The following is a 13,702-nucleotide window of genomic DNA, read 5'->3' on the forward strand; positions in this document are numbered from 1 at the left end:
TATTTTGAAAGGACATTGTTCATTGTGGTTCTGAGGACAAGTTCAAGTGCCATGCTTTGAGAAAACAAGTGCTGTTCTAGATTTCCCTGTCTAACTCCTGTCCCGCTGTTCAGATGGAGTTCTCTGTTCAGTTTTGGGCACCACACTTCCTTAGGTCATGGTGTATATGCAAGAACCACTGATGGGCAACATTGCATGGCCAAAATTGCCACAGGGAAATAGTAAGAGAATTAGTAAAGATAGAGTAGAAAAGATTGCACAAGTAGGTTGTAGTATCCTAGTTGTGGGAGTTATTGAAGCAGGTTATGTTTCAGGATGTTTACATTATGTATCTGAAACTGATAAAATTGATACTGCTTTGGGATAGATGGCCTGAGATCTTTTTCAGACCTTTATTCTGTGATGCCTTCAATTTTTCAGTTCTCCCCACAAAGGATCCCTTTCACCCTATTGCAGATTCCTTCCTGAACAAGTGATTTTGTGATGTAAGGTGTGCTTGTCTGGGTGCACAGCTGTCATCTCTTTCATTTCAGTTTAAACTCTTTCAGATACTTCTGATCAGTCATTTGCCTTATGTTTGTTTCCAGGCCCACACTCATTCTAGAAGCAGAAACAGTCCACAACAAAATTATAGGTCAGAGACTGAAGTCTTTTGGTAGTTGATAGCTCACAAGTGCAGCAGGAGAGAGTGTGTCTTGGCTCTCCTGCTGCAACAAACTCCCCCCAAGCACCTTTTTAGTACTGTTGGAATACTCTTAAGAGTATCTTTTTCCCATGAAAAGTAAAAGAGATACTTAAGAGTATCTGTTTCCCATGAGTTACCCAGCTAGTAACTAACTCATGTTCCAGACACTTGTTCTTAATGCTATTAAGTGACTTTGCTTCCTTTTACTCTTGTTGATAAGCACTTGGAGAATTTCATTGGAACTTGGAGAATTTAATTGGAACTCTTGCTGACTGTGTGTGACAAGTTTTGTAGGGTTTCCAGTGAGTTATGTGCTCTTTTCTGCCATCTGTTTTATTCTGTGAAAAAAATGTGTTTGCAATTTTTCAGGTCCCTTCCATTTGGTGTGTTTGTGCCTTTTATTCTACTTGCTGGTTCAGTTCTGTAGCTGTGAGCAGTGTTGTACTTGGAGATTCTGACTAGTAGAAATGCCAAAGTCCTATGAAGATCAGAGTAGGAGACTGTGGAAGAAGACTGTTTTCACTGTTACCAACTGGAGCTTTGAAATGGGAATAAACCTGTGTTTTCTGATGTACACAGGGATGAGCACTGGCACCTGTTACTGAATAGCTGAGTCTGTGCTATTTAGGTGAAAGTTGGTCATTTAAACTGAGATACCTTGAATAAATGCTTTTGTTTTCCTAGATCTGACAGAAGAGGAAAAGGATGAAGCTTGCAAACTTGATGACTTGCACAAAAAGCGGAGTCTTCTGGCAGCATATTGCAAGTTAATAGTGTATAACGTGGTAGAGATGACTGCAGCTGCTGAGATCTATAAGTATTATGTGAAGGTAATGTTTTAGATAAGGTTGTTCCTACCAGTGCATTTTAGTTTTTGAAAGTGTCCCCAGTGTTTGGGAAAGAGGGTGTTAGTAAGTGTTATGGCTCAGAGTCCTGGGATAATCACAAAAGAATCAAACATGAGTGGGGGCAGAGCTCCTCTCTTGGTTCCACAGAGGTACCTCACTGCAGACAAAGCAACTGAAAATTGAGGAGAGGGCATGTCTGGACATCTGCTCCTCAGCTCCTCCAGAGAGGCCACTGCAGAGCAGCAGTTTATGGCTGGAGAGTGATTCATGTGTTTAGGTTCTCACACTGAAGTGTTCAGCTTAATTCATACAGCTCGCACAGTGCATATGCAGGTGCCTACATTTCACAGGAGTCCCAGGGTTTAGATGACCAGGGTTTAGCCACTCTGAAGGGGGTCTCAGGAGGGCCAAGAACATGAGAGTGGGCAGTTTCCTTGAGTCAACTGACAGAACTTTAGAAATACCTGAATATGAATCTTGTTCTTTGCTTCATTGGCAAGCACTAGTAAAGTGCAGAAAACTCCATTTGTCTATTTGGTGAGGCTTTGCCTTTTTTAAAGAATTACAATTAATTTTGAATTAAGAATTGACAATCAATTAGTTGTTAATACTTAACAATTTCAGTGTAACTTTGATCCTCACATTACTCTTCAAGGAGCATACCATTGCTTTGCATATGAAATATTATAAAAGATCCAGTTTTCATCTTTTAACTTGCATGTTCTGACACTGGGAGTGTTTTAGGAACTTCTTGTGTCACTTGAACAGTCATGTGGTTTGTGTTCTCCCAGTGCTAAAGAAGGGGAATGATAACTCTCAATTGTTTTGTTGCTGTTAATAGACCTACAGTGATTTTGGAGACATAATTAAAGAAACATTAAGCAAAACAAGGTACAGTGACAAAATTCAGAGTGCCAAGACGCTGATTCTCTGTCTGCAGCAGGTAAGGTTAAGATTAAAGCAAGAGCCTAGGGGCTCTTATGATAGCTGTATTCACAGTGAAGATTTTTACCTCCCATGCCATAATTATTTAAAATCATTAGAAAACTTAGTGACAGAATTTACTTCCTTTCCTGCACTTTCTATATGTATATTGTTTTTGCATGTCACAACTAAAACTCCTTTCAAATCATTACACCTATCTTAAAAGGTGCTTTTGTCCATGATGTTTTTTGGTCATGTTTTTAATCTTCAAGTGCATAGTATATTAGAACTGATGTGAGATTATGAAGTGTTTCTTGGGACATGATGTCTCTTAATAAATGTTAAGGATTTTATGATGTGTTTTATGGATTACCTTAATTCTTTCTCAGTTTGAGGACCCATGCATGTGCCTTTGTCTGGCCACTCCAACCCCCCCTGTATTTTCAGCTTTATTTTTTTCTGGATGAAAGTGGGTTGCAGCTCTTCTGAAGGGTCTCAGTTGCTTGCAGCTGCTGACTGATAGCCAGTTAGCTATTTTAGCAGGTGCTTTTGCCAGCTCTGCCCGTGGCCAGAGCTGCTTCTAGCCTGGAGTCCTGCTGTAATCCAGAGAGCAGGCTCCTCCCGAGGATACTGACACATGAGCTTTGCTTATTTCACACACATTGCCAGGGGCTTAGATCTGTGAACCAGCCCTTGAAATCTGAGCTCAGATGAGTCTGAGCAGCATTTGGCTACTATATTCTGCTGACATAGTCAGGACTTGGTGTTTAGGTATCACATAGACAACAGGCCTTTTTTGGCCTTTGCCTGACCTTGAAAGTTAACAGGTTGACAAGAACAAGCTACTTCCATATTCTGTTAGAAAAAAAAAACCCAAAGCACAGTTAATTGAGCTCAAGATGTGCTTTTGACCTACTCTTACTCTCTGAAATGGGACTATGGTGCTGCCAGACTTGCTGCTTTGTATCTGCACTGTGCTACTCTGAAAGCATCTCAGGCAAATTAGGCCTCTGGGACTTGGTTCAGAAGACCCAAGAGGAGGTCAGTGGGACCATCATCTTCAGGAATCAGTTTTCTGTTTATACACATAGTTTTTCTATTTTTATTTTTTAATTTGTGCCTATCTTAGGAGCACAGCAGTGTCCTTTGTGTCAGTTCCTTGTCATTGTTCCATGCAGTGCTTCAGAAGCACATGGCTCACCTGCTCTTCTGTGAGGCCTCTCTCTGTGTGAGGTGGCTGTGCCTGTCTCTCTGTCTGCCTGGTGCTTTGTTTGCCTGTAGGATTACCTGTGTTTGCTTATCTGAGACTTCTCTTGCAGCTGTTTCAGACACATGCAGAAAGCCAAGACAGCAGTAATGGTGTGGACTTCTCCTCTCCTTCCTTTGCAAACATCAAAGAACTTGCTCGTCGCTTTTCACTAACATTTGGTTGGGACCAAGTGAAATCCAGAGAATCTATAGCCATGATACACAAGTATGTGCCACGTAGCATCATGTTGTCCATGGTCATTGCTTTTGTTAGTTGTCTCTTTTATCTGTTTTATTACTCTGTTCTTTTCTGTTTTTCTTTCAATAGGGAAGGGATTGAATTTGCTTTTCAAGGAGCTACTGGAGGAGATGGAAAATGCTTGCCTCCTAACTTGAGCTTTCTGTTAATCATCAGTGAATTTTCCAACAAGCTGCTAAAGCCAGACAAAAGACTAGTGTAAGTTCAGTTCTTGTACGCCATCATACACAGTTTGTGATTTGTGTATCCCTGTACAAAGGACACTTGAACTTTAGTGTGGCAAAATTTGCTCAAGGGCACTTCAGAGAACCTCTGAAATCAGTCTGCCCTTCAGGCTGTTAGTTTGAGACACACTTGTTGAATTTTGTAGTAGTAGTTATTTCAGATTGTATGTGCAATAAGCATTCTAGATTTTTCTTACACATAGTTGTGGCCACATATGGCAATTCTTCTGAAGGCTAGGCTGTTAATTTGGTGGAAGAGATTTGTGACTTGACTGGTTAGTGGAGTGGCAGGAATGCTTTTCTGAACAGAAAAGTAAATAAAAATATTGTGGAAGAAATAATGCAGGGATCATTATTTTGTAATTATCTATTTCCACAGCTTCAGACCTCAATTATGTGAATAACATGGAACATATTTGGAATAAAAATATATGTGACACTCTTCATTATATAGATATTTAAGTCCAAGAATTTACTATTTACACAGGGATATGCCCTGATCCAGTGGGTCATGTTTTATATATTTACATTTAATGCTGTAAGAGTGATAGCTTTCTTTTTGTATCAGTGAGGTATTACGCACCTGAATGGAGAGATATATGGGTATGTATCCTATTCCCTTCTTCACATGCCTCAGGTCTGATCATTTTTGAGATGGAAGTAACATTGTTCCTTCTATTTGACCTTCAGCATTACTTCCTTAGTCAGTGCTGTCCAGTTTGGCTCTGGATCTCTGCACTTCAGAGATACTTCCAGGTATTTCCATTTCTCTGAAAGCATATTTGAAGATGTGGGACAGTAAGACACATCTGCCTTTCTGCATTTCTGAACAAATCACTCCAGTAAACAACAAGAAAAGTTTTACTTTTGAAAGGAAGTCAGCAGAAATGGAAGAAAACCAACTGTCACATCTTTCTGAGCTCTGTGTATCTCGCTTGTTCCCTTGTCACTTTGTCTTACATTGGAGGAGAACTTCCATGGGAATCATCAGCTGGGTTTTATCATGGGTAACATGGGTCAAGAATAGTAAAATGTCTATTTTCCTGTTACTTCACATGACACAATTTATTAATGATTGCCATCAACACAATTCATTTGAAAGAATTGATTCAAAGCTGGAATGCAAAATGCAAAAGAAAAATAGTCAACATACACTGATTGCAGACCCATAATCTATGGGTATGGATAACTTCATTTGCTATTCTTGCATTTTTCTCAGATGAGAATCTTTGAGATCTGCTACTAAAATTGGTTTTCATGGACCTCAAGGATCATCTAGTCCCAACCCTGCTGCCATGGGGAGGAACACTTTCTACTAGACCAGGTTGCTCAAAGCCTCATCCAGCCTGGCCTTGAACACTTCCAGGGACAGGGAGTCCGGAACTGCTCTGGGCAACCTGCTCCAGTGCATCACCACAGTGCCAGTCAGGAAATTCTTCCTAATATCTAATCTAAACTCACGCTCAGTTTAAAGCCATTTAAAGCCTTTTAAAGCCTTGTCCTATCTCTACATGCCCTTACAGAAAGTCCCTCTCCAGCTCTCTTGTCATCTCTGTTTAGGTACTAGAAGGTGCTGTAAGTCCTCCCCAGAGCCTTCTCTTCTCCAGGCTGAATAATGCAAACTCCCTCAGCCTTTCTTCATCAGGGAAGAGCTCCAGGCCCCAGTTTGGACAGTTTCTGTATAACTCTGCCCATGTTGTCTGTATTTTAAAGAGCTGTAAGCTTCTGTGGTCACATCCATGCAATAAGTAGATTTCTGTTAAACCATCCTTGAAAAACTGTCATTTCATTTACCTCTGGGAGTCGTTTTTAATTAAACAAGAGGAAAATATTTAATTGTTGATGGGGCAGATCAAAGCTAAATCCTGATATTTTTTTTCCCTAGGACTATATTAAACCTCTTGATTAGAGGATATATCCTGGAAGTATATTCCTGAATGTATCAGATACATTTGATGCATTCAGGTAGTTTTATTCATGGAGAAGTTTTGTGGAAAATAACAGAACCTAGCAGGGAATGCACTTGGCTTCTTACTGCTTTGGGCCTTCACTCTACTGCTGGGAACAAATGGGAAACAATAGAATTTGCTAGAAGGGAAATTGCAATTTATCCACAAGTACGTTCATACTATGTTTCTAGAATAACAGTTTCTATTCTGGGAGGCCTTAAGTGCCTTGCAGAGACTGGAGATTATATTTCCTCTTAGAAATATTTAGGTTTAGCTCCATCATAAATTATTGGATGGAATGTTTTAGGTCAACATGAACTTTGAGAAACAAACATCTGGTTATTTTCATTTTTCTTATTAATCATGGGATTGATGTCCAGGTCTGTATGTTAACATATGTGAACGTACCTGTAACAGATGAGATACAGAATATGGGCATTTGTTAGAAAGGACTATATTTCAACACCATGGAAGTATATGGATTTTAACCCTCTCCCCTGTAATTGCACAGGCTGTAGCAGTAAAATACCTGGCTTGTCAGTTGCTCTGTGCCACAAAATGCACACAAGAAATGAATTGCTGAATAGCAAGCAGCATGAAGGGCCTGATTCCTGAATCAGTAGGAGTCTTTCCATTGACATTGATAGCAGTTGGATTAGACCCTGAAACTGTAGTTACAATGCGTGCTTGTTTGAAACCAACAAATTCCATTACCAGGGTTTCTTGATCCCTGGGGCCCCCAGAGTCCAGGACTCTAATTGTTTTGGAGCCAGTGCTTACCCTGACCTCCTCTCAGCACTGGTTTTCTTGTTTTGCAAAGCAAATGAAACGTCTGATATTTTCCAGGCCACTCTCCTAATAAAAAAAAAAAAAAAAAAAAAAAAAAAAATAATATGTTGCACAGGCTGGTGTTAAAACTGTCACTTCTGGTATTTGCTAAGGTGGGGTCTGTTTTAACAACACTGGGCTTGATTTTAAAGTGATGAGCTGTAGCTGAAATGTGGTGAATATCTGGTTTCTAATCCTGAGTCAGACTTTGGTTTTCTTATTAAGTAAGTCAGAAAGACTTTGTTGGAAATGTCCTGTTTTTCAAATAAGAGTGTTTGAAGATGGCCTTTTTTGCTCCAGGAAAGGTGATAGCTTCACCTGGGATTCAGGAAGGCCCAGTGTCAAATCTCTGGACTGACAGAGATTCTGTCTCTGACAGAGACAGAACAAGGATTTGAAATAATGTTTCCCGCATCTCATGTATTGTCACAACTGTAGAGCAGTTATCTGCTTCTTGCAAACACTTGACATTTTAGTGAGAGAATTGGATTGAGTTTGAGCTGATAATATAGAAAAGTGGTTTAATTGGTTGTTCTTTTAATTTTGACAGAACAGGCATTCATGGTATAAAACCCTCATTGCCTGACCTGTACTGTTTTCTGTACCACTGAATCACAGGGAGCATCTCTTGCCTGGGGTCTTTGTGTCCATGAGGCAGAAAAGGCCACCAGAAGAAATGAATCCTTGAAGAATTTCTGCTCTGTTCAGGTTGCTACTGGCAGCAGCAATTGGCACAATTCCCTGCACAGGAAACTCTTTATAGAAGCTGATGTAGTTTTGTAATTTCTGTGGATCATGTGTTGTTTCTAATGCTAAAAATTCAAGCACCCTTTTAGCTTTGAAGATGTTTGCATTTTAAATAGATAGTTCAGAGATGTCAGGTATTTCACAGAAAAATAGTGCCCTCTCTTCAATAGTTCTGTTTGCACCTTTGGAGAATAAAGTGAAAATCCTTTCTTGTAATACCTGCCCCAGATATTGAATGGAAGGATAATGAGTTTTCTTATGCTTGCTTTTGTTTTTGTTCTAGGTACAGTTACTTACAGAGGTACATAACAGAGCCACTGGCCTGCAGAGGAGACAAATGGCAGCCTTTGGTCTGGTACAGAAACTCTTTATTGTCAAATGAAGATGAGGAGAGCTCTGTCCTTGGCAGTTTGGGAGAGTGGCCCCCTGTGGGCTCATCTAAGACATCTTCTTTTAAAAGGAAATTGTCTAATGGTATGAAAACTTCCTAGTTCTTGATCAGCTGTATTTTTTTTTCTGTCTGGAAAAACTGCTGTATCTGTTATTTTGCTTAGCTGTAGCAAATTTGCACATGCTAAAATATATTTAATGTTTTGCATTAGCAGTAGAGTATCATGGTGTGTTGGATGTTGTGGACTTCCCAGTTTGAAGTGTGGTTTTTGCCTTCAGCTTTGTTGTTGTTACAGGTCCCTTGATCACTCAATAGCAATAGGGTTGGGCTGAGGACTCCGAGTGAGGAGAATTCAAGATTATCTGAATTCTGCTGTATACTAAAATCTGGCATTTGTCTGAGCCACTGAGACTTGGTTGATTGCTTTTAATTGTTAACTTAGGACATTGTTGCTTTAGGCCCTGTAGATAATTGAGACAGGAGAAGTATTTCCAGAAGTCGATTCAGATCTTCAGGCCAGATTATCTGGGCCAAATCATCTTCTAGGGTTTTTCTCTCTGGTGAATTTCTAGAGAGCCTGTAAGATTATACTCCTACCTTAAATAATTGTATTTAGATGGGCTGCATCCAGCCTTTGGCAGCATTTATGGACTGCCAATCTGTAATGAAGTATTCACTGTATGGATATGGTGGGACTTAGTTAAAATGCAATAAAGCTATTATGAAAACAATTGCTAATAAAAATGCTAAGTGTTATGGACATGTGCAGGAGTATGTGGAGGAAAGGAAATTTTCCCACAGTGTCCTTTGGTTTCTTTCTCATTCTTTCTCATAAATCTTCTTTTTAGTGACTTGCCTTCAGAGAGCCTGTTCCTTTGTATCCCCAAAGGCGCTGCTTTCTTGAGCATTATATAGACTCAGCAGTACTGATAGCAGTTATGGACCAGGGCCAAGTTCATAAATCTAGATTGCAAAAATGACCAGTGGGCAAATTAAATGGATTTTCTTTTAAGTGGCTTTTAGCTGTCTCTTTCAATAAAGGAATGCTTTGCTCCAGATGTCCTTTTGAGCTTGGCCCAATTGTTTCTCTGCTGTGGGGAACATACTGGAAATGTCCATCTCAGGACCTCTAAGGATGAGGCTGAAGAATGACTGTGTTCACTCTCTGTTGCAGGGTCTGTGCCTGAAACCAGCCAGACTGAAGCAGGAAGCAAAGCCCCAGAACAGCAGTGTGTTTCCCAGCTGTCCTCTGCAGCAGGGAAAAGCAGAAAGAGGCTGAAATCTCAGGAGATGCACTTGCAGGAACATTTGCCATTCCTTTGTCCAGGAGGGATGCGTAGAAGATACTGGTGAGAGTTTGATGTCTTACAAGCTCCTTCACCTGTTCTGGCATTGGCACTTGAGGTCTCCCTATCCACCTTCTGGTTTTTTGTAATACTTTGTGAGTTCAGAATGTGTGCCCCTCCTGTCTTTCTTATGGGCTGTGTCCCAAGGACAGGTTGGGTTTTTTTGTTTCCTCAGTCCAGTATCTATATCTGCTGCTTTCTCCTGCCACTGTCACAGGGCTTCTGTGCCTTCTTGAAGTAATATCAGGTGTGCAGAGAAAAAGACAAGGATGGAGGAAAGTTCCCTGTCCCACTTCCTGTGTCCAGATTGGAGATCTATGGTGCTGGTTACTCTTGGCCTGTTGCTGCAGCCACACAATAAGTGTTTTCTGCATCTCTGGAAATGAAAGAGGATTCTTGTCTCTGCAGATCTGCTGTTAACCACTGTGTACCCTGTGGCTTTCTTTTAGAGAAGTGTTGGTGTGCAGCATGCAGACATGCCACAGTGAAGCCCCACACAACTTGGATTTGAGAGAGGTGTTGTAGAAATAAGGAGTCTGGAGTCTACTTTTGAGCAATCAAAGTGCTCAGTCGAAGTATTTTCCTTTAATTCAGTTCATTTATTGAGGTAGTAGGTTAAAAGGTGAAACACAAATCCTGGGAAGATGATGCTTTTCCAGGTTTTGGGACACTTGTTAAATGAACCAGGAGAATACAAGTAAAATAGAACAAATTATTAAACATGAAGTTAGCCCCTGTTCAAACCAGTGTTTTGTTTCTGAACTGCTTTATTGAAAATTCCTCAGAGCATAACCTGTTTCATACTGGGAAATCCTGGGCCAGTAACTTTAGGCTACCTTACATGGATATCAGCAGCAGATCTTACTATGTGAAATACCCTGCCATGTTCACCTCTGTTATGAGATATCTCAAGACTTAGCTATTTTTTTTTTCCAGCAAAGATGAGGTTAAGACAGAAGATGTCTCTGAGGAGGGTCCAGAAGACACAATAGAAGATGTTGATGTTGTTGGTACAGACCAGGTAATTCTGGCTGGTTTTCCAGCTCTGAGCACAGCTATAGTTGAGGTGGGTCAATGTTAGGTCAGAGTCTCCTGGGTAGCCATGCAGCAGCAAAGGGGGTTGCTCTTTTGTGGCCCTTTTCAGGATGAGAAAAGGAGGATGCCCTCTTCCCTTTCCAGCTGCAACTGTAGTTTCCTCCTTCAGCTCAATCTGCATTTTAGAGGCAATCCTTATTGTAGTATCAAGACATCCTTAGGTCATTTGTAAGGATTCAATGTCACCTTAAGAGGAGGATCCCCTTTCTTTTTCCCCATACTGCGAAGCTTCCTTGTTAAGAGCCATTTGCTGCAGTTGCTTCGTGTTACTGACACATTGCAGAGATGGCACTGCTGTGTGGCCTGCAGGGAATATCTGCTTCAGAAATGGTGTTTGCATTGTGCTCTTTGGATTGAAAGACTCAGAATGTGTCACTGGACAGCCCTGGGCTCTTGCTGGAGTATCCCATGTTTCTTGCCCTTTTCCAGTCAAGGCTGTTGGGCAGATTAAATTGTCCCCGAACAAACTGGGGATTTGAAGGGAAGCATGAGAACATTGTGGGCTTGGAGTGGCAACCAGCATAGCCAGGGGCTTGTCTGACGGGCACTGATTGCCTTTGGGATCCAAGTTTGGCAGAGCTGCAGCTGTCTGCCTGGCCTCAGCTCAGCCCTGGACTGGCTCATTGCAGCAGGGAAGGACTTGTAGCCCTTTGGGCCAGTGGAGTGCAAGGACTCAGGATGTTGGACAGCAGGGTCTTGTGGAGTGGCTGTACAAGGAAAGGGGTGGAGGGGAAAGAAAGGCCATGGTTTATCCTGTAGCTAATCACAACCCTTCTGCCTCCTAAATGTTTCTGTGTCAGCCACCACAGGGGGCTGAGCAGTTCCTTCAGGTTTTTCCCTGTTATCTGCACTTCAGAACATAACTCAGTGTTTGGCAGAGAGTATTTTTGCAGTGAGTCAGGCAACTCCTTGAATTCCAGTGACTGGTTATCTGGGATCTAACCACCACATTCAGACTTTGCATGATTTTTGTCTTTTTAAATGAGTTTTTGCTGTAAAGTTCAGCCAATGTTTTTTTAACATATGGTGGGCTTTAATTTTTAAAGAGGACTAGAAGGAAAAAAAAGGGACTTCTACCTTTTCTTTCAGTTATATGCATGTTAAAATGTAGACAGTTTGGCCCATGTACTTGAAGCAGCTCCTACTGAAGATAGATAATAGAAGAATTTAACTCCATGGACAAAGATCAAAGCCATACAGAAATTGCACTATTTAGGCAGTATGGTGCCTTTCCTGTTGTGCCTTTTCTGGGCTTTTTAGGGTATGGAAATGCTTCTTTCTTTTTGTGGAAGCTGTAGCTCTTTAAGAGCTGGCTCTATGGCTAAGCTGCTGAATGGTTTGATGCTACACTGTTATTCTGATTCCTTATAGGCTCTTACATGACATCTTCTTCAGAGGAGAGCACTGACTTAATCTCTTTTTTCTTGTGATGTAGGACAGTTAAGACACTGAGAGGATGAAGAGAAGTGAAGCACATGCTGTGTTTTTTCTGCAAGTTATTTAACTCGTCAATGTGATATGAGAGCATCAACTGCGGTGGCAGGAGACGTGGGTCAGGTTGTCTCTGTGCCCATGGGCCTCCACCCAGAACCAGTTTGTAGCACTGTGGTTGATTTCTCACCATTGCTGGCTGTGGGCATTACTGAGGTGGCTGCTGCAGTTCTAGGCTTGGGCCTTCTGAGCATCATTACTCAGCTACATCCTCATCCTTGATGCTGCCTTGGAAAAGCTCACAGCTGCAGGATTGGAATCAGGGTATTTGACAAACACTGAATCAAAGACACTGTGAACCAGGTGCGACAAGCTTGTCTGAAGCACATAGGGGCAGTGCTCTGCTGGCCTGTTTTTCACTGTTTAAGATAACCAAATGGAAATCTGTGTGTTTCCTTGCACCCAGTGCAGGGGAGAAAAGAGCCTGCTGGCTGGGACCTGCTGGCTGATGGCAAGTGCATTTCCTACCTGTAAAATGGAAAACCTGGATCAATCATCTGAAAGTATTTCTGAATTCCATTGCTTAGAACAATGTGTTTAGAGGTCTGTAAGCATCAGGACATGTTCCTGGAAAACCTGTGTCAAGGCTTCAGAGTATCAAAGAAACAAACAATGGACCAGCTGACTATTTTCCTCTGGAAATCCTTTGTACAGTGATCATGTGGTGTTTACTTGGAAAAATGCTGGAAAGACAATGTAAATAGACTGTAAATAAGGCCATTCAAAAATAGAGGGTTGTTGCATTAAGAATTTGCAAATGATGGTCACTCAAGTGTTTCAGTGGCAGTCGGCTGGGGATTGGGGTGCTGCTTTCACTGACCCTTCTACTGCTCCCTGGAATTGTACATTGCAGTAATCATATCGGCTTTATTTTTTATATATATATATTTTGGATTGTAACTATGTAAAATAAACTACAGAACTATTGCTATCCACTAGTACTGAATGTGTAAGTGATACTCCCACACTGTGATGGAGAAAGAATGGCAGCAAATGTGTGCTGGCCTTTGCAGTTGTTGCGTTATTCCACAGGCTGAGCAGGGAGTTCCCATGAAGATGGAAGTGAAAGCCATGAGTGTTGCCCAGGTATTGGGTACACTGAAGTGGCCACAGTGACTCCATGATTTTCCTTGTGCATGTGTGCAGCCTGACACAAGGGAGGTGGTTCTCAGGTTCCTCCATCAGTAACTCCCCCTACCTGGACTGGGGTACTGATGCTTCCCCTCATCCATCTGTGGATGATGTGTGGATCTAGGCCTAAGGACACACCAGGTAGGCAGAATACAGCCTGACTAGGAAAACAGTTATACCTGGAACCACTTCAAACATATGGATACTTTAATTTCTGTAACAGTGGGATTGGGATGGTAATTACCCTGCAGAGGCACGGTCCAGTAATCCTCAAACTCATATTTTAGGAAAAAGGATTTCTTCTTAGGAAAGGACTTGGTTAGCACAAGTATAATAGAGAGCAGGATTTAACAGGCACTTCATTAAACACAAAGTGGCAACAACAGCTACAGGCTCTGGAGAAGAGATCGACCCTGCACCATAGTGCTGTGTGACCGATGTGTCACTGCATCCTGGGAAAGCCTGTGGCTGTTTGCTGTCCAGTTACAAGCCCCCTTCTTGAGAAAAGTTTTAAGGTAGGTATCTTGCAGTGTAAC

The 13,702-nt window shown here is 41.5% G+C and overlaps 1 protein-coding gene across 1 annotated transcript in view; it reads left to right on the plus strand.

Annotated features, from left to right (window-relative positions):
- LOC129134800 (cohesin subunit SA-2-like) overlaps positions 1 to 12,966 on the plus strand; it is a 57,902-nt gene extending 44,936 nt beyond the window's left edge. The window contains exons 26-33 of the mRNA XM_054654479.2: positions 1,370 to 1,515; positions 2,375 to 2,476; positions 3,777 to 3,931; positions 4,034 to 4,162; positions 7,996 to 8,186; positions 9,278 to 9,452; positions 10,386 to 10,470; positions 11,980 to 12,966. Of these exons, the coding sequence (XP_054510454.2) occupies positions 1,370 to 1,515; positions 2,375 to 2,476; positions 3,777 to 3,931; positions 4,034 to 4,162; positions 7,996 to 8,186; positions 9,278 to 9,452; positions 10,386 to 10,470; positions 11,980 to 11,988 (992 nt within the window). The 3' untranslated portion in view covers positions 11,989 to 12,966. The remainder of the gene's footprint in view (positions 1 to 1,369; positions 1,516 to 2,374; positions 2,477 to 3,776; positions 3,932 to 4,033; positions 4,163 to 7,995; positions 8,187 to 9,277; positions 9,453 to 10,385; positions 10,471 to 11,979) is intronic.
- Positions 12,967 to 13,702: the final 736 nt, after the last annotated feature.

The sequence above is a fragment of the Agelaius phoeniceus genome, chromosome 2, assembly GCF_051311805.1.
Source record: "Agelaius phoeniceus isolate bAgePho1 chromosome 2, bAgePho1.hap1, whole genome shotgun sequence".
Lineage (NCBI taxonomy): Eukaryota > Metazoa > Chordata > Aves > Passeriformes > Icteridae > Agelaius > Agelaius phoeniceus.